The sequence below is a fragment of the Cladophialophora psammophila genome, assembly GCF_000585535.1.
Source record: "Cladophialophora psammophila CBS 110553 chromosome Unknown aczJe-supercont1.33, whole genome shotgun sequence".
Classification (NCBI taxonomy): domain Eukaryota; kingdom Fungi; phylum Ascomycota; class Eurotiomycetes; order Chaetothyriales; family Herpotrichiellaceae; genus Cladophialophora; species Cladophialophora psammophila.
The window spans coordinates 289,222-313,249 of record NW_006912954.1 but is presented as its reverse complement, the minus strand read 5'-3'; the positions used below and the strand labels follow the sequence as shown (position 1 = coordinate 313,249).

At 52.2% G+C, this 24,028-nt stretch overlaps 8 protein-coding genes across 8 annotated transcripts; 2 read left to right on the top strand and 6 right to left on the bottom strand.

Annotated features, from left to right (window-relative positions):
- Positions 1-542: 542 nt before the first annotated feature.
- Positions 543-2,428, top strand: A1O5_12423 (uncharacterized protein; the record flags this gene model as incomplete). The annotated part of the gene is made up of 3 exons (XM_007752992.1): positions 543-859; positions 933-1,075; positions 1,158-2,428. The coding sequence occupies 3 exons, from the start codon at positions 543-545 to the stop codon at positions 2,426-2,428; spliced, it is 1,731 nt and encodes a 576-aa protein (XP_007751182.1).
- Positions 2,429-3,815: 1,387 nt separating this feature from the next.
- On the bottom strand, positions 3,816-5,880 carry A1O5_12422 (NCS1 family nucleobase:cation symporter-1; the record flags this gene model as incomplete). Its single annotated transcript, XM_007752991.1, has 4 exons — positions 3,816-4,055; positions 4,129-4,390; positions 4,494-5,432; positions 5,528-5,880. The coding sequence occupies 4 exons, from the start codon at positions 5,878-5,880 to the stop codon at positions 3,816-3,818; spliced, it is 1,794 nt and encodes a 597-aa protein (XP_007751181.1).
- Positions 5,881-6,287: 407 nt separating this feature from the next.
- On the bottom strand, positions 6,288-7,841 carry A1O5_12421 (uncharacterized protein; the record flags this gene model as incomplete). The annotated part of the gene is made up of 1 exon (XM_007752990.1): positions 6,288-7,841. The coding sequence occupies one exon, from the start codon at positions 7,839-7,841 to the stop codon at positions 6,288-6,290; it is 1,554 nt and encodes a 517-aa protein (XP_007751180.1).
- A 1,101-nt stretch (positions 7,842-8,942) lies between these two features.
- On the bottom strand, positions 8,943-9,787 carry A1O5_12420 (uncharacterized protein; the record flags this gene model as incomplete). Its single annotated transcript, XM_007752989.1, has 2 exons — positions 8,943-9,640; positions 9,739-9,787. 2 exons carry the CDS (start codon positions 9,785-9,787, stop codon positions 8,943-8,945), a joined length of 747 nt encoding a protein of 248 aa, XP_007751179.1.
- A 530-nt stretch (positions 9,788-10,317) lies between these two features.
- Positions 10,318-12,765, bottom strand: A1O5_12419 (uncharacterized protein; the record flags this gene model as incomplete). The annotated part of the gene is made up of 4 exons (XM_007752988.1): positions 10,318-10,604; positions 10,663-11,429; positions 11,480-11,574; positions 11,626-12,765. 4 exons carry the CDS (start codon positions 12,763-12,765, stop codon positions 10,318-10,320), a joined length of 2,289 nt encoding a protein of 762 aa, XP_007751178.1.
- A 5,393-nt stretch (positions 12,766-18,158) lies between these two features.
- A1O5_12418 (guanine nucleotide-binding protein subunit alpha) lies at positions 18,159-19,426 on the top strand (the record flags this gene model as incomplete). Its single annotated transcript, XM_007752987.1, has 5 exons — positions 18,159-18,276; positions 18,327-18,669; positions 18,722-19,134; positions 19,189-19,332; positions 19,383-19,426. 5 exons carry the CDS (start codon positions 18,159-18,161, stop codon positions 19,424-19,426), a joined length of 1,062 nt encoding a protein of 353 aa, XP_007751177.1.
- Positions 19,427-20,124: 698 nt separating this feature from the next.
- A1O5_12417 (uncharacterized protein) lies at positions 20,125-21,181 on the bottom strand (the record flags this gene model as incomplete). The annotated part of the gene is made up of 3 exons (XM_007752986.1): positions 20,125-20,672; positions 20,815-20,890; positions 20,960-21,181. 3 exons carry the CDS (start codon positions 21,179-21,181, stop codon positions 20,125-20,127), a joined length of 846 nt encoding a protein of 281 aa, XP_007751176.1.
- Positions 21,182-22,115: 934 nt separating this feature from the next.
- Positions 22,116-23,117, bottom strand: A1O5_12416 (uncharacterized protein; the record flags this gene model as incomplete). Its single annotated transcript, XM_007752985.1, has 4 exons — positions 22,116-22,157; positions 22,220-22,695; positions 22,744-22,954; positions 23,037-23,117. The coding sequence occupies 4 exons, from the start codon at positions 23,115-23,117 to the stop codon at positions 22,116-22,118; spliced, it is 810 nt and encodes a 269-aa protein (XP_007751175.1).
- Positions 23,118-24,028: the final 911 nt, after the last annotated feature.

The window sequence follows — 24,028 nt, the reverse complement described above, 5'->3', positions numbered from 1 at the left end:
AGAGGTCGACCCCAAGAGAGCGCGCCTCGACCGAGTCATCCTCATTCGGGGCTTTGTTTCATGCCTCCTGACAGGCCAACACAACAATATTTGGCTGGTAAGGCTATCGTTCAGAATGAATCAATTGCACACTGAAGGCAAGGCTGTATTTGGACCTTTCTTCCGGCACTTCGGGTCTTGTCTTTAGATAAGCCTGACGAGCAGGCTGGGCTTGTTGGTTGCTTGAATATCTTCGACTCAGCAATTTCAGCTTACTTGCGACTCTCCACGACTTCCGCCATGACACTAATCGAGTTTACCAGCAATTCAGCCTGATCATCCACAAACCTGCTTGGACTTCTCAGGAAGGATCGGGCCCCGATGCCGTGAGGGTTGGAGGACAGCCATTGTATCATCCACCCAACGACCAAGCTCAACCTCGAAGTGAATTAGCTTCCTTACCGACGTCCCAATCTGCCTCATCTCCATCTACGACAAAAGAGCAACACGTTGTCGGCAAGACGCACAGGTCCCGGCACTGGCGATCTGCCCTAGTTACTGTCATGGACAATTGGTGGATTTGGGAGGTGATGGGGCTGCTGGGTTCTGCCGCAGGGTTGCTGGCCATGCTGGCATTCTTGCTAAAATACGACGGTAACCAGCAGCCAAGCTGGAAACAATTATCACTCAATACTGTCATTGCCATTCTCAGCTCTCTTTCGAAACTGCTTCTCTTCATCCCACTTACCTCTGCTATAGGCCAACTGAAGTGGATCTGGGTTGCCCAGCAGAAGCGAAGCCTGGCAGATTTGAGTGTCTTCGATGCCGCAAGCAGAGGGCTAATTGGCTCAATCCAGCTGCTCTGGTTAACTAGAGGCCTGTGAGTTCTATGGAAAATACATTCCCACTTGTCTTGAGTGATGATGTCGTGGGCTAATCAGTGCCGTTCACAGGCACCTGGCTGCCTGGGGTGCCATTGCGACAATCCTGGCACTTGGTTTTGCGCCCTTTAACCAGAACCTGATTCATTACTACCAAGATAATGTCGAAGAACCATTACAAGTAGCTTACCTGGCGAACTCTTCGTCCTATGATAGTGTTGCGCCCTATGTGGGGACCGGACTGTGAGTTCATGCCTCGGTGCCTGGTATGCTGACACACTAATTGGCACCGTGCAGATATTCCAATTAACTCTGTTCTGAAAGCGAACATTTATAATTCAATCCTCAATCCAAATGCACGCCAGTCTTGGGGCGTCCCGCAATACGCCTGCAGCTCAGGAAACTGCACCTGGGACCCCGTGACATCTCTTGAAGCCAGGTCACTCTGCACGGACGTTACCGAGCATCTGCGGAAGCAATGCCACTGGCACGACGGGGTGACGAATTGCACCTTGTCCATTCCGGATGGAGCACCTCTTTGGTACCAAATCAGCACGAGCGACAAGGATTGGGAATCACAAGCCTTGGTGCTTTCTGAGTCTTTTACAAATCTAGTCTACAAGAATGCTACCAGGAGCGACAATTATAGCTCTCCGAGCCTTGCCACCTGGCAATCCACCATGGCACTTGGGCTCGATTTCAATTTGGGCAGCGCAACAATGTCCATCACCAACGACACAAAATGGATAGCGACCGAGTGCTCGCTGGAGATCTATGTTCGCAGCGTCAATGCTTCCGTGCGTAACGCTGTCTACTACGAGACTACGCTAGACACTTGGTCGGATACAGCATTGCCGGACGTCGCACCTAACGGCCTCTTCCTTCGTTTTATCGTCCCCGAAAATCACAGCCTCGGTGTGTTAGAAGGTGACGAGTTCTTTTTGGGTTGGGATGCGTGGGACTCGATATATTACGAGATGCTGCCCATGTTTAGTGGAATTGTGTCGGGATATCTCGATGACCTGGACTTCGGTGATGATGCCCCAGGCGACGCAGCCTACAATGTTCTGCAAGCTCTGTTTATACAGAACTTCACGGACTGTGCAACCCCGGACGAAAAACTCTGCTGTATAATGGACAACCTGGCCGCCGCCATGTCCAAAACGTTCCGGGATTCCGAGTACACAAAGGTTCAGGCATCCCGTTTCAATGTATCGGCAACAGATGTGAGGAACACGGCCAACATGGCCTTCGGCCGAACACTGGTCACGGCGACGTTCTTCAGGGTACACTGGCAATGGCTGACTCTGCCACTCCTTGTCTGGATCTTGGCAGCGTTCACCTGGATAGGGACGGTGTTCCTCACAGCAAGAACGGGGCTACAGAAGTGGCGAAACAACATCATTCCCCTCCTGTTCCTGTACCGAGAAGGAGGAACCAAGGCTGATGAAGAGAACGACGTGGGAGGGGATGCCACCGCTGACGTTACGAAAGCTGAGCTTGCTTCTCGAAGCCCTGGAGTGAGCACCATGTCGTTCGTGGCAAGCGCACTCAACATATTCAGGTGAAGCTGGTAGTTGAGCGAACGAAGGTAGGCTTGTTCGACGTGACGTGATAATCCAGGAGAGGCTTGAATGCACAAGTGGGACAATGAATACAGCGACTCCAAGACGGGCGACCTCAGGTAAACGGTCAAGACATTGGTCAAACACCAAGGCGATCTATCACCTCGATGTCTAGGAGTAACGGGACAGGAGGAAGTATGCCACAGTAGCCAAAGAGAGGCAGCGCGCTACGGGGTTCAAGACGGCCAGTATTGTCCAGATACCCAGCTACCCGCAAGGCGATCGCCAACATCTAAACCGCGTTCAACGGATCTACAAGACCAAGGAGGGCATCACCAACAGACGCACAACATTGGGGAGTGAACGAACCACCGAGGCAACAAAGAACCGAGCTAGTTTCAGGAAGTGCGAAGAACTCAACGCCGGATCCGGCCGTCTTGGAAAACAAACCTGACATTCCGTGGTCGAGCTTTAAACAGTCAGCGAAAACTCTGCTTCACACCCACCAGGGCCACGGATACTCCACTTCGATATCCGTTTCTCGTCATCCAAGGAAAAGCATATTCGACGGGAAAGCCAACGGCCTCGGCACACTACCAAACTTCCCAAGTTGGATCGCATCATGGGATGGTACAAGGACAACGTTCTTAACGAGGGGGCGGATGTCCTTTTTATTAAATTCTCTTTCCCAGCAGAATAAGGGGAATTCTGTAGGCATTTTCGATGAATTGCTGAGAAGATGCACTAGTCCAGTTGAAGTGTACAGCTGTCATCCATGACATCGTCGATAAGAAGAACGGGATGGTCCCGGGAGAAGGGGCGTATTCCTTATGGGATAGCGAGACCCGAAGATGGGATGGAGGAGGAGGAGGAGGAGGAGGGGGTAGAGAGGAGTACTGTAAAGAAGGAAAAGCGTAAAGAGGACGACCGAGACAATGGAGATATATGAATATTAATGTGTCGAGCATGATACATTGATCATTGATGTTGTAACCTCGACACTGCACAGCTCAAGAGAAAGGCCGATCCCTATCCAACAGAGATGCAAGAACCACAACTACCCATCGTCTTTATGTGTATCGTATGCCACGTCTTGTGGCTTGTGGCCTCAATCTGCAGAAACGTCGTCGTGGCGGCCGCCAGCCTAGCTATATGAATAGGTCCTGAGATATCGAGGATACGCCTGCGTACTTGATCGAAGGTACATATACACCAGACACTCTCGGATCGTCGCGCTCAGCGTCTGTCCGTCTCAATGCGTTGGCTGGAGCCCTCGGTGTCCAGTATGACCTAATCTTGTCTGTCTTGATTGGATGGCCTCAATGAAGGCATCCTTGACAATTGCGCTTGTCTGTGCTACTCGACCTGATAAACAACGATCTTTTCCTCCCTACTTCCGCTTATCCTCTGCAATGGAGGCCATTTCGATTGAGTTCTCCTCGTCAAGTGCGTCATCGCACGGAATACCAGCCACGCTGAACGCGCCGTCGGCTTCGTCGCCCTTCTCGCTCCACACCGAGCTCGTGGCTGGAACGGGCTTGATCCAACACAGGACATAGTAGACGAGTGACGAGATGACAAACCCGGCGAAGAAGTTTACTCTGTAGATATAGTTCGCCCCGATTGGCACCTTTTCGGGACTGAATTTTTGTTAGTAGTTCCCTTTTTTTTGTGTTTTTGTGGAGATGGTGGTTGCAACGTACTTTGGCCCCGACCGCGCTGGCGAAACCAACAACATTAATAAGAACTCCGCAAATGTAAGAAGTATATGCCCTCCATGATACGCCGAAGTGATAGTAATATGGCGAGCCCTCTCGGGCCGAGTACAGATCCTTCAGCGAATAATATCCCTTTCGCACGAAATAGTAATCACAGATGATTACGCCCGCAATGGACGACAGGAAGACGCTGTACGCTGACAGATATGTAGTGAAATTGTTCGAGGTATTCAACAAGTTCCAAGGGCTGGTCCCATCGTTAGCAATCTTGAGGGTTGTCTCGGGTTAAGGATAGAATTTGTGGAAATAAGGTTCCCGCAACCTTTCTGCAGGCCAGGGTCAAGCCTTACCACATGCAGAGGCCGATGATTGCACAGATGTATCCTCCTCGGCGGATGTTGAGGTATCGAGGTAGCAAGGCTGTCATGTCCGTCCCTGCTGAAACGCTGTTGGCTGCAATGTTCGTTCCAAGCTGGGCGAGCGCGAACGCAGCCGCAATGACGAAGACGCCGAATCTGTCAGCACGCGTAGCATCATCCAAAAGGAATTGCGAGAGAAGATACAAAGGATTCCAGATGGCCGTGCCGTAGATGACTTTCGACGAAGACGACACAATGATGCCCACGAAAGAGGTTACAACGAACCCAATGGGGATGGTGAAAAGCTGTGTCCACAGAGCATCTCGTGGTTTTCTGGCGAAACGGGAGAAATCGGGGTCATTGACAATCAAGGTTGCAAAGTTGGCAATAGGACTCATGATGCCAACCATCCAACCCCAGGCAAGCAGAGACCCTGAGGCCGTCGCCGGCTCTTTCACGATCGGACCGATGCCATGTGCACGGCCAATCGCCCAGCTAAAAGGTGTGAGCGCAGCGACCGGGACGAAGCAAGACTTGACCATGAAAAGATAGCGGATCTTGTGGACGGGAAACCAGATGGCGGGAAGAGATGCAACCCAGAAAATGAAAAAGCCCACAAAGTCTCTCGTGTTAGTACCCAAGTTAGGGATGCCGTTGTGAAGCGTGTAGAAAGAGGGCGAGATGAATCGAATCATCAGAGTGATGCACTGACCACCGATCCAAGCCTGCACGCCGTACCAAACGCAGGCCATAGCTGCTCGATTGAAAACAGGCCAGAGTGACCCCCATATGCCGAATGATGCACGGGAGACAACGGGAAAGGAGATGTGGTACACGGCTCCTATTCGTCCCGTCGAGCAGACGAACATGGCAGAGACGGAGTACCCGATCAAAATACAGATCAATGCATGCCACCATGCGAGCCGTAGGCTAGCATGGTTGAAGCAATCATCCAGGTGGTGATGTTGAACGAGTCCGAAATCCAGAAGGCTGGCGAGCGCGCGTCAGCGAGAACAAGTTGTTACCAGAATATGCCTGCGACAAATTCCATACCGATAAAGCTCCAAGCCGTCCACTGGCGTCGTTGCGGCTCGACGGGCTTCAGGTCATGATTGATGAGCATCAACTGGGCGTTTGTGAGGCCAGGCTCCGATTCTGTCTGCAGCCTCGAGAGCAGCCATGTGGCCTTGGATTTCGGAAATCTGGGCATGGTTGCTCTCATCTTGAGCAGCGACCCGGCAGCAGGGCTGTTCGACTGAGACAGCAGAGGTTCGGCAGCTTCCCAGTGCGACAGTCTCTGTGAAGGGGACGAGGAAGTTGCAAAATCGTCGAGCTCGATGACGGCATGTTGAGGGGCAGGAGACTTAGGAGAGAGCATAGGGGTTGTACAGGAGATGGCGATGGGATGCGGAAAGGAAACCCTATGCAGTGGCCAGTCAGACTACTCAGGGTCAGTAGTGGCCGGGAGCTGAAGAAGGTTGCAGAAGAAGTGACAAGGTCTCGGTCCAGGATTAAAGCTCCCCGTTAAATAGAGCTCAGCCTTGATGGAGATTTCAGGTCAAAGCAGTTCGAGGCAGCAAACGTCCCGGGAAGTGACCCGTATCGAGGGTATGCTGTCAGTTATATCCATACGCTTTTCTCTGGGCCCATGTCCATTTATAAATATCTATAAGCCGACATTTACATTTTCCCGCCCGTCCAAAACGCTTGCTCGTTAGTCGTAAGGTGATTTGCTGATCGCTGTCCAAATTCAGTCCCAGAACGGCCACCCGAGGGAGCTCCCAACTACCCGGCGTCCAACTTGACGTCCTGGAAAGCAGTTGTCAGCTCGAGGATCCTCTTGCTCAGCCGTGCATGGAAAAGAGCGTGGAAATGAACCTGGGGCTCATCCTTGGGTAGGTAGAACCTCGATAGGATGTCTTTGCACACCTCCCACGTGTGCACTCCCATTAGCACCGTCTGTTCGTCAAAGCTTCGCGTAAACCACTCGTCTCCGCTCAGCGCCCCGACGTAGAGGATCCAAAGCCTCAGTCGGGGATCCAAGACCACCGAATCCAGACATGATCGCACGCGCCCCAGCATTTTAGGCCCGGCTTTGTAGATGGAGGTGGTCCCGACAGGAATGTTCTCCAGCGCACTGACGAGTTTGAGAACGTAGGCGAGGGCGAGGCTCGCCGAGACATCGCGGCCATCGACGGCGTGGTTGATTGCCCGACCGATAAGCACCAGCGTCCGCATGCGCAGAAAATTCCAGACGGTAGGCCGGGGCGAAGGGTCGCTGGTAAAGAAGTCATAGAGGGCATCCAATTGCTGGAGTTCGATGAACAGATTGCGAAGCGCTCCTCGCAGACATGGGTCCGGACAGACATCCATGATGGGCAGAGGAACTTCAAAGGGGACCGTCACCCATCCATCCATGGGGAAGAGAGTGCGCGACAACGACAAGGCGGCGCGGTGGACGTCCATCTGGAACACGCTGATCCATTTATACGGCACGATCGCTGCTGGATTGTCTCGAATCTGGGACTCCATAATGATCTTCGCCATGCCAAGGTGGGCCAGCGCCTCATCACAGTTCTCACCCCAGATCTCGGCCACGAGGAAGTGCATCAGGACATGCAGCGGCGGCTGGCCGAGTTCGCGAATGTATGCCCGCAACGCATTAAGGCCCTGGTATCGATGTACGAGTGATGATCTGAGGTAAGAGGAATCGGGAGAAGATCGGGCCATGAGGGTCAAGGGCGTCAGCAGAAAGGCCAGAGCAGTCATGTTGTCGCACAGCGAGTCGGACGCGAACGACGACCATGATGGAAGGATGTTGCCTTTGCCCTGGGCTTGGGCTTGCAGTCGAGATCCAGGGCCTTGGATGACGGGGAAGACACTGCGACGCTCAAAGGCCATGATCTCGTTGACGCGGGCGCTGACATAGACAGGCGTGGAATTGAAAGGATCAGAGTTGCCGCGGAACGCAACGATGCTCTGACCCGGTGGCGGCGGGGATTCCTCTCCCTGTTGCTCTTGCTCTTGCTCTTGCTCTTCCTCTTCCTCTTCCTCTTCCTCTTCCTCCTCCTCTTCCTCTGACTTGATGCGCGTCTGGTCGTGATCCTGGGCACCTTTGTCTGTCGGGGCATCTTGACCTTGTCCTCGACGGCTTGGTCCTCGCTGGTCGTGTGCTAGTCGCGGGATGATGACCGACTTTCTCATTGACCGGGCCGCCTCGATGCGCCGCCATTTGTGGTAGCCTGATTGGATGTGCGAGAAAACCTTGTGGCGATGTGGTGCCGCCTTGCGGCTTTTGGCATCATGGTGGACCCAGAGTAGATCGCCCGAGTATGCCATGGCATGGCATGGCGGCAATAACAACAATAACCTAGGTAATGACAAACAGGCTTCGAAGCTGTGCCAGGGGGGGCCAGGTCTAGATTTGCGCGCCGGCGCGTGGGCGGGAGGTGCATTAGATACCTAATACGGTGCATCCCGTTCGGGAGGCATTATTATTATTACAGCGAGGACCAAAAAGGTCAAATGCGGAAATTGGGCACCAATTCCCCCAAACATATGTATTAGCAAGGCTCAAGGGCTACCGACTACCACGCACCAGCCTCTGACAGGAACTTCCTCTATTCTTGTCCTGAATCTTTGGTACTGGATATTTTGGGTATAGCCCATCGCCGGTCGCTCCCATCTCTCTCGTCCTGAGCCAGTTCTCGGCTTTAACGTGAACTTCTTCGAAATGCCAGAATTCATTTTCCTATCTGTGCTGCGAGGGACCAGCTGAAAATCCAGCTTAGAAGGGAACCTGGCCGACAGGGAAACCTTGTTCGTCGCGTCATGGGGGCCCAAGGACAGACTGGATGAAGGGACTGCGCCTCTATGTCGCCGACTAGCCAATAAATGGGCAGTCCGTCGAGCTGAGAACGGGCGTGCACTATTGGCATACGCTCTGCCGACTCTCGTGATGCAGCAACTGTCTCTAGTGCCGGGCCAGTATCGTTGCTAGCGGCACAATAGCGGAATTGAGGCGATGAGAGACGGAGGGAGACTCTCTTCTCTTCCCTTCCCTTGATGTCTTCGAATTCATCCCCTTTTGTCACCACGATGTCGAAACCTCATATGGACGACGGCGTCCAGTCATGGCCGCAGAACGAAATAGTACGGCCGAGAGAAAGGTGACGCGAAGGTCGGTGAGTCGGTAGCTGAGGATTAGGTGAGAGAGGAGGTGAGACCAGATCGAGTCGTGGCCATTGGTGCGCAGGTGGTCTCAAGGAGGCAGCGCGGTCGGCATGCGAGTTCAAAACGATTCCTCAGCGATTTCAGCTTCGCCCTTCAAGTTGTCGACGCTCCAAGTCATGAACAGACTTCTTCCGCTCTGTACAGCCGGCGCGATGCCTGGCCCATCTCATACATGTAACCAGACAGATACGGGAGTCTGTTCGGTCGTCAACCACACAACATGCGCAAGAGTTTGTTGATGAGTCTGGATAGGAGTCCCCGGGCCACCTTCTCCGCTTCCCCGTATTGTCCCTCGCCTGCAGCTTGGTAATGCTGCGGCTGTTGTTGAGCATGTTGAGGATGCCAAGGTGGCTGCTGATAACCTGGATGTGTCTGGTAGCCGTCCCATTTGCTCACATGCTGCATCTCGACAGGGCTGCCGTCCAGCTTGATGTAGATTCTGCCTTCGTTCGACTCAGTGTGATATTGCAAGCCCAGCTCCCGACAGATTTGCTCGACACGGGGTTTGAGTTTCTGCACATGGTCAGGAGAATGGTTGCCCCTCCCGACCACTACGTGAAGATGTGTTTGGCCATGGCTTTGCGCATATCGAATCCTCTCTTCGAGAATCTCCTCTGCCTCGTCCACATACAGTCCGTGCAAGTCGATCGTATCGGCAGCAGCTCGTCCGTCGGCGTTGTTTTCGCGAAAAATGAACTCGGAGGCCTGCTTGTTGAACATTTCCATTTTCGCCCCATGCTCCTTGCCTTCCTGCGACAGCGCATGCGCAGCTGCTCCGTCGCCGTTTGCATATGCTTCTTGGGATCGTTGGAGACAGGCAGCGCGGTTGGAGGCCTCCTGGCGTGCCAGATTCCGTAACCGGTCGTACTCTTCTTCGGCGGCCTGGGACTGATTGTGATTGAATGCTACAAATCGAACACCAAACAAGTCAGTCAGTGAGTCTTTGCGCACCGGCCAATATATCCGACAGCCAGCCCTAGGTTGGACAAAAGTTGCGACCTACGTCTCGCCCCTACGCGGGTTGCGTGCTGTGTTGACATTTCATGCGACATCTTTCCTACCAGTCGCTGTCTCGGTTCAACCACCTCCGTTAAATATAGCGAGAGGGAGAGGTGCGAGATGGGCGCAGGCGAAATCAGGATAAGAGATGTGTAGAAAATGCCTCCAGCTAAATTTTTAGGAGATATATCACCACCACATCAAGGTCAATTGAGATCTGTCTTCGCGAAGGCCCAAGCAGAAGGGAATCTCGGAGGAGCTGGAAGGCGGAGGCGAGGATGGCGAGCAAGCGAGATCTGGCTGCTAGTGCTTAGTCATCGTTGAGACTCAACTCCGCAGTTCTAATACTCCTCCGTAATGTACACCGCTCGACCATATAAAACTCAAGTGGAACGAAGCAAGAACGAAGCAAGAACGAAGCAAGAACGAAGCAAGAACGAAGCAAGAACGAAGCAAGAACGAAGCAAGAACGAAGCAAGGGTCAATGGCAATGGGACGCCCATCATTGTTTTCCCTTTACGCATTGACTGCTCTCGCAATCCATCATACCTTCGACACCAGCCGAATCGGCAGTCCCGCCAGGTCATGAAGCCGCCAGTTTGCTCTCGTAGCAGTTCGCCAACTCGCGCAGGATATATCCCATCCGAGGGGTCAAACCCCATACCCAGGTATCATCGTAGAATCCGGCCCAGTATCTAGCCAGCTTGGCCGCCAGGGAAGAGCCCCCCTCGATGTCGAACCCGTCCTCCAGCTCCGACAGCAGGTTTCTGATGGCTTGCATGGTCTGGGTCTCCAGCTCGCTGATCGATCCACCACTCCTTGACCGGGTCTCCACTTCTATTGCATGCACCCATTTCGTGACCAGTAATGCTGTGTGCCGGAGTCAGTGCCAGCATCAAGACATACGGCTATTGTCAGCTAAACTTACCCACCTCCCACCCCGCCAACGCGTGTCCGACCGCCCAGGTCAAGGCTGCCGTCTTCTTGATGAGCATAGTTCCCGCTTTGTACGGTATCAACATGCCCTCAAATGCCCGGCTGACCGCTCTTGCCACGAGATTGCCTCGGTTTTGCGGCAGCGCGACAAAATCCTCAATAGAAGCTATGAATTCTTCCTGGCTTTCCTGGAGCAGCATCATCGAATCGGCAGCGCTATGTCCTGTAAATGCCCGACAATAGCTGACCCGCAACAGCGCCAGGCAGTTGAAAAACAGTGGTGTTTCGGCCTCCGTCCAAGGATAGTCCGCGTCAGAACTGGCCTGGGTGATTAAGGCCCGGCATCTTGAGAGGGCAGCCTCCGTTTGGGCAAGAGTCTGGGACTTTTGCGTTTCGTTCGACTGTCCCGGACTGGAGAACTCGCCGAAGAAATATGATCCTTGGGTAATGTGCCAGATGTGGATTGAAATGACGTTAATTACCGCGCTGATCGCGAAGGGTGACCACTCCCAGCACTCTTGCGGCACCGTCTTGGTGGAATTTCCGTTCATGACCATCGAGACGGCTTGCTTGACATTGAGTGATGAGTACTGACCTTTTCGCGTTGCCGCTTCGTGCCACTGCTCTTCCGTGAGGGCATCCCACAGAGATTGGTCACACGGCATCTCGATGAAACCATCCGAAACCACCGAATACCCCGGCGGGATCCCATATGTCATTGTCACCAGATTCCCAAACGCTATCTGGCCGTACAATAACCTGTACACCAAGTCAGCGAGCGGTGCCTCTATGCAAATTCCCTCACTGACCTCTTGACACTCTCCCTTTCGATCCATGCCCGCCAAGTCAGCCACTCCTCTCCGCTTTTGCGAGGCTTTATAGTTGGTGCCAATTCACGGAAGTCCTAAGAACTTATCAGAGACGTATTCCCCTTGGCTGGCCCGAGTCAGCTCACCACGAGAAAGTCACCGAGCCGTGTGATAGCCTTTGAAATCACTTCCGTGTCGCCGCTGAAGCAGCTGAGCATTGCAAGCAGCAATCGAGTTTGACCCTTCCACAGAGATTCTGGCGTCGACTTTGGCGACTGAGGTCGTGGCTGAACCCACTCTTCAAGGAGCCGTGGCTTCTTGTGGAGATGCTCGCCGCGGTCAAGGACAGCGGCAGCCAGAGCCTGGTCTGCTTTCAGATATAAAAAAGCAGCAATCTTTCTTTCTAGTCGATAAAGGGCGCCAGTGGCACATATGGCGAGAATGAGGGGCGATGGCGTCGTTTCAAAGTCCATTGTCTGAAGGTGGAAAATGGGCAGGTGGACGTGGAAGGCGTCGATGTAAGTTCGGATGCACTTCTGGAGTGCAGCTGCGCTGGGCAATCGGAAACCGATCAATTGCTCAGGGGCAAGTCTATTCGACAGGTCCTTCAGCAGATGAGCCCGCATTGATTCGGAGAAAGTAAGCGCCGGGGGTTTGGGGTATCTTGTCTGAGGAACCTGGAAACTTGAAAGGCCCTCAATTTCAACGCGCGGTGTCGTGAAAACTTGAGCTGAAGTCTCGTCCCATGAGATGGGGCATTCTTTGGAACGCGAGTTTGCATGACTGGCCGTTTCCCATGATTGATTGGAATCGTCAACTGAGGGTGTCTCGTGTGCGGTTGAAAGGTGGTTTTGCTGGAAGCCGTAATCCTGCATCGAGGCCTGGCTCGAACCAGAAAAGTTTTCTAGGGGTGACCAGCCATCCGTGTTGCCGCCGAGAGGTGGTATGGCGAACGCCTCAAGTTGCTTTGGAGGCAAGCCTAAAAATGGATCGAAGAAGTCAAGAAATTCCAGGTCACCATCAAGGTCGGGGAGAGGCACTGAGCTTGGGAATGTTCGCATTTTCTCAAGATCAGAGACATCGACACTGAAGTCTGCCAAGTGAAGTCCCATCGAGGGCCGCGGCTCCGGAACAATAGCAGGTTCCCCATTGAAATTTGACAGGAGTGATAGTTCAGATGCATTATTGACCTGATTTACTACTCTATGGCCTTGAGCAACTGGCAATTTTGGTGATTGAATGGTATTCGACTTTGTTGATAGTTTGGAGGTTTGTTTGGAAGCCATGGATGCAGTACCCCTTGGTCGCCCGGTTGGCTGATTTGAAGAAACCGGAGGTACATCTTTTCGAAACTCTACAAATTCATCTTTTCCTTCACCTTTGGATGTGGAATGACTTGACGGGATTTTCTTTGCTGATCTCTTTGTTAGAAACGATTCAACCGGGATCAGAGACTGCGGACCTGAAGAGAGGTCTTGAGTTATCGGAACATTCGAGCGTTGTTTCTCGATGGCGTTTGCCACCTGTTCCGGTGTATGCAGAGTCCTCTCATGGCGGACTAGAAGGTCTCTGAAGGGAACCTTTTTCAATAGCTGTCATCATTGATGAGGGATACGAAGATGTACCTTCGACTATACCTCCGCCGACAAACCCTGCAGCCGAACGGTTTTTCCTGCGTATCTAAAAGACTTGTAAGTGTTGTTGAAAAGCTTGCGGACGGGACGAGTCCTCCAAGGACGCGGCTTACGGCCTCGTTGATGACGAATACAGTGTTCGCTTCGCTTAAAGGCCCTTGAACAAACACTACAGACATGTTTTCTCTTTGAGGCCGAATTTTCTTTGTCGAGCTTGGGAAATATAATGGTCGAAGTGCCGATTAGTGCCATGACGGATATGATCTGTTGCTCATCCTGTCAAGAGGGAACGGGATGTGGGAAGAAGTGGCTTTCGACAACTAGGATCTCAAGTAGCGAGGGACCGACCTCTCCCACGATACCACCGAGGCCACCTGATCGGTTTTGACCCATACATTTGTTCGGCCACAAGTTTATGCCCGTTGCGGACGCAGTCGTGGGGCTAATTGCGGAGGGGATCTCAGCAAAACTTTGGGGAAGGTGAGAATAAAGGAATGCCACTGGTGGGAAAGGCAAGAAAAGGAAGAAGCGAGTGCACTTGGAGCGGAGAAGTTGTCTCGGCCTCCCAAACCCCGTGCGGAGAAAGGAAAAGGAGGCTTCTTCTGAGCGATGGCTGCAGCGTCCTGTCTTCTCAGGAACAGACAAAGTAAATCCCATGAGGCTGAGGCCCTCGCGCCTCGATTCTTTGGAGATTCTGAATGTCGTAATATGCAAATCTCAAGAACAATTCCCGCAATGGAGAGGCCAAGACTCGAAAACGCCCTTAAACACTCCGCGGATGCCGTTATTCCTGTCCGCTGGCGGAATAAAAGCTCGAGACAAGCCGGATCTGCTCAGCAAGGATAGTCTTCTCAATTAGGACCATGACAGGCTACTTCCTAGCCTTGATAGGTGATCAGAGCATTCTCCTGTCTTCAGAAATGCTCGACCCTTGCAAGGCTGGTGACAGACAAGTGACAGTGGGCGTGCAAGCCAGGAGGGGCACCCTGCGCGGTGACATGACTAGTCCATTCGGAAGAGCGACGTTGTTCCTCCGCATGTCCTTCAGAAACCATTTGATCCTGATCATGATTCTGCTTTGTCTCCTATACTCATCTCAGTTGGGTAATGCATAGCACCCCACATGTGGTGACAGCCTCGCGAGGCTGACGTGGGGCAATTTGGGCTTCCTAAAAAGGGATTTGCATGCGCGGTAATAGAACAGCACGAGGTAGATGAACACGTCCATGCCGCATAGAATATATGCTTTAGCAAAACTGCAGGCACGCTACTGGGAAGCATGTATCACATGACTGGCCATCATTACATCCATAACACATTGCACATCCTGCATTGCGCGGCGTGGTGTGCTGTGGACTGGGATACGCTCTTGGAGCCTGGCTGCGGAATCGAGTCAGTTGTCGTCGTTGGCGATAATGTCCGCAAAAGCCCTGAAAGGACTTTCATAAGCTGAGATATACTCCATACCAATGGCCTGTCTGCAGATGGTGCGCAGGCACACAACAATGGACTTTGGAAACACAAAGATCGACTTGATCGGGGTCCCGTTCTCACCACCAGAACCTGAATGCACCTACTATTATTGACTCGGGGAGGTTTGTTACCAGACTCATTGATCATCCTGGTGACAGACATTTTCTGTCGGAATGCAGAAGACGATATCCACTTTGTCATCTGGGAAACACGCAAGGCCGACGCTCTGTGCCCGGGGGCTTGCGGCACATCTTGCCCAATTGGTGTAAAGCCCGTGAAACATGTACGTGATACTTCTGAAGTTTCAAAATCCGAATCACCGCAAACGGATGGCACAAAGTAGTGAAATGCTTTGCGATATTATCCGATTGGGATCCATCTGACCACGTCACACTTACACGGCTAGTTGTTGTTTCCAGAGGTGGTTGGCAACAAGATCGTCCTGAGTTTGCTAGATAAGGAGCGAGCATGAAGTCCAATTGGTTTCACGCCAAGATGCAGATCTCCGCGTACCTTTTCTGGCTGAAGCGGTTGTCCTTTTCATTCTGTATTGAGATATGTTCGCGTCCCAATCCGGTGACAGCTTTTGGTCCAAGCTGGAAAGTCTTGACGGATGGAGAAAGGACAGAAGTTTGGTTGAGCAATGAGAGGCTGCATGTGACGGAATATTACCTTGTAAGTGACGCCGAGTCCGGAGGGGCGGTAGCGTTGCTGCGCATGATTTGATGGCGCTGCCGGGTTGGGTTGAGCGGAAAAATGACTTGTGGCACTGATCGGCAATGCAGAACACAAACAACGCTAAGGAATTGGACGAATGGCCGTCTCCGAAGTGCTGGGGATCGCAGGACCAGGAGGCCCTTTTCCTTCCACAGGGAATGACTGTAGGGGGTCCACCACGACGAAAGCTTCTGTCCTCACCGCTCCACAAAAGCTGTCATCTGCAAGTACTGAGTACCTGAAGTACTTGTGCTGTGAGGGGGGGAGAAGGTCTGACATTCCAATGGGAGAGCCGCTGCTCACGAGGTGAAACACGGACGCAGGATGTCGCTTGACTTGTGCATGAAGTTATGTACTGTACGTAGGTAGGATTCGAAAACAGGCCCAGATCGACCGCTTCCCTGCTGGTGGCCTGGTCAACTTTCCGTAAATCTGGGACCTGGCTCCCAGACACAGGTTTTAGCTTTCACACCTTCCCTGATTGACTTGTTCAGAGATTCCAGGGCAGTCATCTCCGTTGCATTGCATGAGATAGCAATACGAACCTTACAGGAGGGATCAGGTTTGTACTGGGTAGGTGGACATGATTCTCCAGAGTGAATTGTCTAGGCAGCAACGGCTCGAATTGGGGCACTTTTAGCAGTTGTAATAATGATGGGACAATTTCGGTCCCCTGTACCTGAATCCTGTGAGATCTGTTTCCAAGATAAAGTTTCAGTCAGCTTCGGGGGAGAATCCTCCCAGGCTTGAAAGGAAGCCATCACATGATAAAGGAGCATCTTGTTTGAGACGCAGAACCGCCTCTGGTCTTTCTGTCAGTGGACTTACAAGTACAAGAGCGGACCTTGCTTGAGTAAAGACTCAGAAAGTCGCAATTTCCAGGGCTTTTATGGAACGCACTAGATTGCTTGAGAAGGGCGCTATGACCCGAAGCGACGAACAAAGGGGTGACAAGAGTCAAGCCTACTTACTTAGTAACGATACTCGCCAGAACAAGCGTCATATCACCCCAAGCTTTCAGCAGCAAAAAAGCCCCGGTGTATGCAAAGGTAGGTTTTTGCCCACGTCCTCTGGGTTGAGACAAGTCGTCGCGATGCAATTCTTCATCTGCAAATAGTGTCTGTACCGAGTACTTAGTCGAAGACAACCCCGAAGCTCGGAGGTGCCCCCTGCGCCAAAACAAGACGACGCATATCCGAAAGTGGCCTGGGCGGGTGTAACCAAGTGGGCGATCCCAGGCGTCGGTCGAAGCCAACTTGGCTGCAAAGGCCAGGGTCGTGGAGGGGTGGCAGCCAGTGAGGATGGGCGAGACAAGCAGTGGGTGAGGGTTGATGGCGCCGGTCAAGGTTGGCCTCAGTGGATTAGGGCAAGGTGCTTGACACGACAGCAGGTGATCTAACAAAGTAGTGATCGTGTTAGAAGAGACAAGCCCGGAGACGAGATGAAGAGATACCTCCTGGGTAGGTAGACAGGACACAGGAGCCATGGCCTGGCCCCCGACACTCATCACATTTCCAGTGCTGAGATGGTGCGCACAGGCTCTTTGAATCCAACTGAGGGAGGCCAACAGTGGACAGTGGACAGTGGAAAGAATAGTACGAGTTGACTTTCACAACTCTTTGCTTCCGTCGCAGTAGCACGTCGTAGTCAAACACTGGGACTGGAGTCAATTAGCAGAATTTCATACATTCGACAAGAGCTACTGGGTACGGCGCCCAACAGTCAAGACCCCATCTCTAAACTCTTTTCCCCTTTCTCTTCTGGGAATATGTCAATGCCAACAGGGGACGGGACAAGCCACTAGCGGGCACCCAGCGAGCGCCCAGTGGACAGGCCGGGGGTGCCTAGGGGCGAGTTGCCGGTCGCCACTAACACTAAGTCAAGCCTCGGCGACGTCGAAGCCTTTGCACCGGGGGCCCCAGCACCGCCAACAGCCAACCAGCTCCCAGGCGGCAAACAACTGCTTGTTGCAAAAAGGGTCCATTGTTGACCCAAAGGATTGCGCCTTCTCACAGTAGTGGGTGAGGCAGCTCTCCGATACCTGGGTATTTTCTCGATTCCCTTGCTGGCAGCCACCAAGCAGCCCTCCGACCCCTACTGCCCCCGGGTGCCCCTAAGTACCTATCTTAGGTACCCTAGTTGCGGCTTGCATTCCCCTACGGTTTCCCTGCTTCGCTTGTTCGCCCTTCCTCATTGATTGCATTCAAACTGCGCTAGCCTTTTCACCTCCTTGCACCTGATTGATCATCCTCCACTCATCCCCGTTTTTCCAATTCATCCACTTCGATTCATCTTCACTCCGACCACCACCTTTTTTCCTCAGTCTGCCCTCCCTTTTGTACAATATTGTCGTTTATTCTTTGCCCTGTGCCTGGAGGGACCATATCCGCTGGGAGAGGGCCCTTTTCGTGCGAGATTGAGTCTCGAAGCGCATCGTTTCCTGCCAGATTCGACGAGCGAGATCGTTGTCCCCGACTTCCACCACCCGCCGCCCAGCTCAACTGATCGACGCCCATTCCCCATCCCGTTCTCGCCTGCGCTGATCCCCTTTGGGTTCCTAACACTCCCAAATCATTACTTTGCAACCTCTGTCACCTTCGTGTCACCAGCCCTCATTTTGACAAACCTCCCTAAGCTTGAAACGGAGGTGAGTGGTCCGCCTATGCCTACGTGGCGGGCAAAAGTGATTCTCCTGTACATTTTTGAGCAGATTCTCAGATGCGCATTGTCCCCTGCATTACTTGGACAATGGATGTTTGATGTTTACTAACTGAGTGTATTTCAGTTGGAGCCTCCAGACACCCAAATCTATCCTTCTCCTCTCACTTAAGAACTTTTTTTGGAGACCGTCAAACATGGGGTGTGGTGCTAGTAAGGAAGATACGGCCGGCAAGGCAAGAAATGATGAGATCGAGAACCAGCTCAAGAGGGATAAGATGGCCCAGCGAAATGAAATCAAGATGCTCTTGCTTGGTACGCGAATTCCCCATCTTGGGCTCAGCTATGGTCTAACCACGATCCAGGCGCTGGTGAATCTGGAAAATCCACAATTCTAAAGCAGATGAAACTCATTCACGAGGGCGGCTATTCGCGCGATGAACGCGAGTCCTTCAAGGAAATCATCTACTCCAATACCGTTCAGTCCATGCGAGTCATACTGGAGGCGATGGAGTCTCTCGAGCTCCCTCTGGACGACCAGCGAGCTGAATATCATGTCCAGACGATTTTCATGCAACCCCCCCAGATCGAAGGGGACAGCCTCCCACCCGAAGTGGGCGCGGCCATTAAGGCGCTGTGGCAGGATGCCGGTGTTCAGGAATGCTTTAAGCGATCAAGAGAGTATCAACTGAATGATTCCGCACGCTAGTGAGTTCTAGTCCCTATATTCTGCAAGCGCCTTGCTAATTTTGTCTACCAGCTACTTCGATTCTATTGACCGCATCGCCGCCCACGACTACCTTCCCAACGACCAAGACGTCCTTCGATCTCGAGTCAAAACAACCGGTATCACCGAGACCACTTTCATCATCCAAGATCTTACCTACCGAATGTTCGACGTGGGTGGCCAACGATCCGAACGAAAGAAGTGGATCCACTGTTTCGAAAATGTGACAACGATTCTCTTTTTGGTTGCCATTTCAGAATATGATCAGCTTCTCTTTGAAGACGAGACCGTCAACAGAATGCAAGAGGCCCTCACACTTTTCGACAGCATTTGCAATTCCCGGTGGTTCATCAAGACCAGCATCATCTTGTTCCTCAATAAAATCGACAGATTCAAGGAGAAGTTGCCCGTGAGCCCGATGCAAAATTACTTCCCTGACTACGAAGGTTGGTACAACCCGACAAGTTTGGATTATCCCTTTGCTGACAATTGACGTCCAGGTGGCCCTGATTATGCCGCTGCTTGTGATTACATCCTGAATCGATTTGTATCACTCAACCAAGCGGAGACGAAACAGATCTACACTCACTTCACCTGTGCCACAGACACCACGCAAATAAGATTCGTGATGGGGGCAGTCAACGGTAAGCGCTCTCTCATCAGCAAGATGTGTACATGAGCTGACCGGTCGTAGACATCATCATTCAGGAGAACCTTCGAATGTGCGGTCTCATATGATGATGATCAGCATTGCTATGGCGTTTTCTCGTTACAGCTTCGATTTGCCCACGACTTGCATATACCACCGGCGTTATCAAGGGGACGGTTTACCGATTCTTTCTTCAATCAAGGTTTGGCAAAGAATTGTCAATTCAACGCTTCCGGTCAAAAGTACGGGTTGGCCTTCAAATTACAGATTTTCTTCGAGCTGAGCAAATTCTCTTGCCCCTACCCAGTCCCGGTTGAAGATGACGGAGTTCTCGGCGATTGAGGCCCTTGGTTCTTCCGCGCTGTCTTTGGCAGAGCGACTTTCTTTCAGGTCGCATGCATCATATTCTTGTACTCATGAACCCATGTACCGAGGACCTTCTGAGACGCCGGAGAGAGCACCCTTTTTCCCCTCTTAAGTTGAAGATTTTTGCAGAGAAGTGACGGACGGTTGACGAAAGGATATTAAGACTAAACTGGAGTGGCTGTGAAGAGGCTGGTGATGGAGGAGTTGCTTAAACTAGACTTTCGGACCAAAGCACCAGGTCGTTGTATATCACTTTTTCCGAAAGACATAGGCAAGCAGACGTGAATGACTGTAAATCTGTGAGAAATGGATTGGATTGGACATGCCATGAATCTTGCAGATATCGTGCTTTTCGGTGGAGGAGAGTGTGTTCCGCGATGGACAATAACAACCCTCGCAGTTATTCCAGGTGTCGCTCACTTTACGAATCAACCACAGTTCCATTCCCTGGCACGGTTCTATTCACCCAAAACGCGTCCATGATCCTTGCGGCTTGGCCCTGTATGGCGTAGCTGGTGTGTCCATCGCCTTTTCTCATCAATACCACCGCTTTACTATCACCGTTTGCGGCAGAAGTCGTCAGCTGATCTTTCAGACCCTGCGCCCACATATACCAGGTTTCCGGATCGAACTCTGCGTTGACAAGCAGGACCGAGTCGGGCGGCAACTTTGTCACCTGCGCGGCGTTCAGCCAATGCGGCGGGTTTGCGATCGGCACCGGCCAGTTGATGCACCAGCTACTGTGCTGGAAGAATTGATTCGCACCCAGAGTATGGGGTGCCACGACGGAGCCGAGCTGCTGCAGCGCCTGGTGCTCAGGAAAGAGAGCATTCTTGGCCGTCCAATCGAGGCAGCCGATGACAATGCCGGAGAAGGCGTCGTTGGAGACAGCGGTTTGCACGGTGGTGGAAAGCAATGTTGCGTTGCCGGACAGGGATTGATTGAGTGCGAGGCCGAAGGTCAGCCAGCCTGTGAGCGCCGAGTTGTGAGCCGTACAAATTTCCGAACCAGTTCATTTTGCCCTGATTGAGGGCCAGCCGGATGGCTTCGAGGTCGTGCGCGGCCGAGGTGGTGTCGACATGTCGGAGCAGCTTTCCCGTCATGTTGAGACAGCTGTTGCCGAAGGCTCGATTCCAATCGGCCAGTCTCTGGAACGAAGCGGCATCGTCGACAAACAGTTGCGGAATCTGATTATATATGAGTGGGTCACATTTCACGGGAGTGCTCTGTCCCACGCCTCAAGGGTCGGGGCAAACAATGTCGAAATGCTCATACAGGGCAGGGCTGAAGTACTCGATCTGGCCCGTCGCGATCAATTGACATGTTATACTGGCTGTGACTCCGGGCCCACCTGGGTTCCAAAGCAGACTGCCGATCTTGTTCCCTGAACCGTTGGTCGTCGAGGTGGATTTGATCTTGGTCATGAAGAGGCTGATCTTGGCACCGCCGGGCTCTGACCAGTCGAGCGGTACTTGCATACTTCCGCATTGGAGGTTCGGGAGATTGATCCTCGGTGCAGTTTGACCATTCAATCGAGTACTTGGGCGCTGTTGCTCTAACGGAAAGGCTTGCTGCAAGCGCCGTCGCGGAGCTCAGGGCGAGCTGGGTCACGAATGGAAGCATACTGGAAGGGCAGGGCAGCGAATCTTCTGCAGTACCAAGCTGAATCGAATTGACCAGGGGGTGAGAAAAAGAAGGGAGACGATATTCTAGATCCTTCTTATCTGGGAAGTAGGAAGTCCAATATATATATATATGCTTTCAAGGGTGAGACGAACCCTTCATATAGCATTCTTCGAAACGTTGATAGCAAAAGCTACTCAATTTTCCCCCTTCGCTCCTGAGCACCAAAGGTGATCCTGCGGTTATACCACTCGTACACCATACTGTTTCTGCGCAAGCGACGCAGATCAACAGGCTGACAGTGTGGAGTGGGCCGGCATACTCGGTATTTCTTTTCATGCCACTGATGTCATCAATCAGTGCCCCCTTTTACAGCGAAGGTCCTTATGGGCGACCTCACGCATGAAGAGAGAGATAGATGGATTGCGTTGATCGGGGAAACCAGGGTGTCAGGTAGAGGACGTGCGAGTACGAGGTACATACTTGTACTGGGTAGTCGATGTGTATTCGTCTGACTAGCCGGATTAGGCTAGGCAAAATCTCTCTTGGCACTAACGGCACAGGTTAGGATTAAAGCCTCTTCAAGGCCTCTTCTCTCACACAGGACTTCTCTTCCTTCTTGATCAATCAACTGATGGCCCCAGATTGGTTTAGTATACTCTGTATTAGGTGAGTAGCGCCGAAGATCTATATACTGGCCAAGGCTCAACGCGCATCTCACCCTGGATTTTAATTGACCTTACACTATCCTTTGGTCCTTCACAGGAAGCCCGACCTAAGAACCATCAACTACGTGCAATGAACGTCTCCACCTTCATGCGTGTGGCAATTCTGGAAATTATCGGTCAGCTATCCTTGCGTTTCGGCAAAACAAACCCGTGTGGTCGTCTTACCGCAGGCAGGCTGGATGTCGACGAAGGGCTCTCAGATAATGTTGGCGATCCGCTTGTGGATGCAGGTGCTGGAGCAACCGTTGCGCTGGAGGTAGCCGAGGCCAACGCTGAGTCGCCGTTATCGCTGCTTTGTCCTGGACAGCCTTTTCCGGGAACAGCAATATCGTATGCATAAACCTCAAGTGCAAAAAGCTGCATAGTATCACTATCACGGGTCGAGAATGTATTGTTGCCCTTGGCAAGCTCGATGGCCTCATCATAGTCCTCGGCAAAGTGCTCGATGTACCCTCCTCCGATTGCTGGCATGTGGTACAGTCGATGCATCAAATCTGAGGCCCAGAAAGTATTCGTGGGCCACTCCGCCACGTTATACCCAAGCGCGCACATCTGGTTGAGCGAGCGGCGAGTCTCATAACTCAAATCGCAGATAACAGTTTCATCAGTTCCATTTTCGCCGCGCCAATGGCCGCCATAGCCTGAAACCCGTCAGCAGGATTCATCCATAAAGCCGCTTCACAAGATACCTTCCAAATCACAATTTCCGTCGGGGTTGTCGCAGCGGAACAGCATTTGCCTCTTGTCACCATTGGCGATGATTTCATACGCACCGATGGCCTCGTATGGCGGGCGGTCACCAAAGTATTTCCGATATATTTCGGATTGGTTGCCCCATCGCAGAATGTGTTCCGCGGCATGCGCAGCCAGTGCCACTGTTTCGTTGAGGCCGTTTGCGAGCTGATGAGCAGCTCGAGTGGATAGGGAACTGTGTCACAGCTCCAGCATCCCAACTGGTCGGTGTTGTGGTAAATGGGGCTACCTGTCGCACATCGAGTGGTGCCGAAGCTGTAATGGCAACCAAAGACAAGGAGAGAGTAAGAGCCTGGAAATGAGCAGACATTGTAGGGCCGTAACACCAAGAGTTGCGGGCAGAAGGCAATGCTCATGTGGTCTGTTCCTCTACCAAAGAAGCCGGCATAGAGCAGATCTTTATACTTGCGATACTCTACATCGGCATACTAGTCTACTTCCAACCCTGTCGGGTATAACTACTCAACGCCGGAGCAGTTTCGTCATGGACGCCGAGGCCCTCGCCTTTTTCTACGCACCTCTTCCACACTATCGAATTTTCGGACCCTCTTCTGGCGAAAGCAAAGACTGAAGTGCATTCGAACGTTGTATAAGCAGAGGATATTCAGCTGAGACGAGGAAGATTTTACGGAATGCCAAGCTGAGGACCACATCTCATCGCAGACTTTCCGTCATCGAACAGAAACTATGTGGTGTTCCTGTTTCCTTCTTTAGCGGTCTCCGAGCTCCAGCAGCATTTCTCTATCGACAAAGCCTTGAGGACAACTTCTGTGGAGATGTCGCCGTCTTGTATGCCAAATCCGCTAGGCCAAGCAAAATCTGTTCCGCTTCGAAAGTGAGGACCTTAACAACCCATTGCGCCTGTCGAGGCTGGACCAGTTATTGTCATCCTTCTGATCATTTGACGGCGGAATATGCCTTCTATTCTATCAAGCGTTGTCTTGGCCTGCTATGCGGGCCGTATTGTATTTCGTGGCTGCCGTCGTTGCTAGAATTTTTGCTGTGGCATCAAGGCCTCATGGCCAGGCAAAGGCGCACGATGCCTTCAATTTCCATACTTCATCATCCTGGAGAATGAAAAATTCAACAACGCTGCCGAGACAGTCAATGTAAGATCGGACCCTCGTTGCAGCTGCACCCGTCAACGATATATTGAGTCACCTGCAAACAAGAATTTCTACATTTTTTACTCGAAGAACTCCCAACATTTCGTCTCTTGAG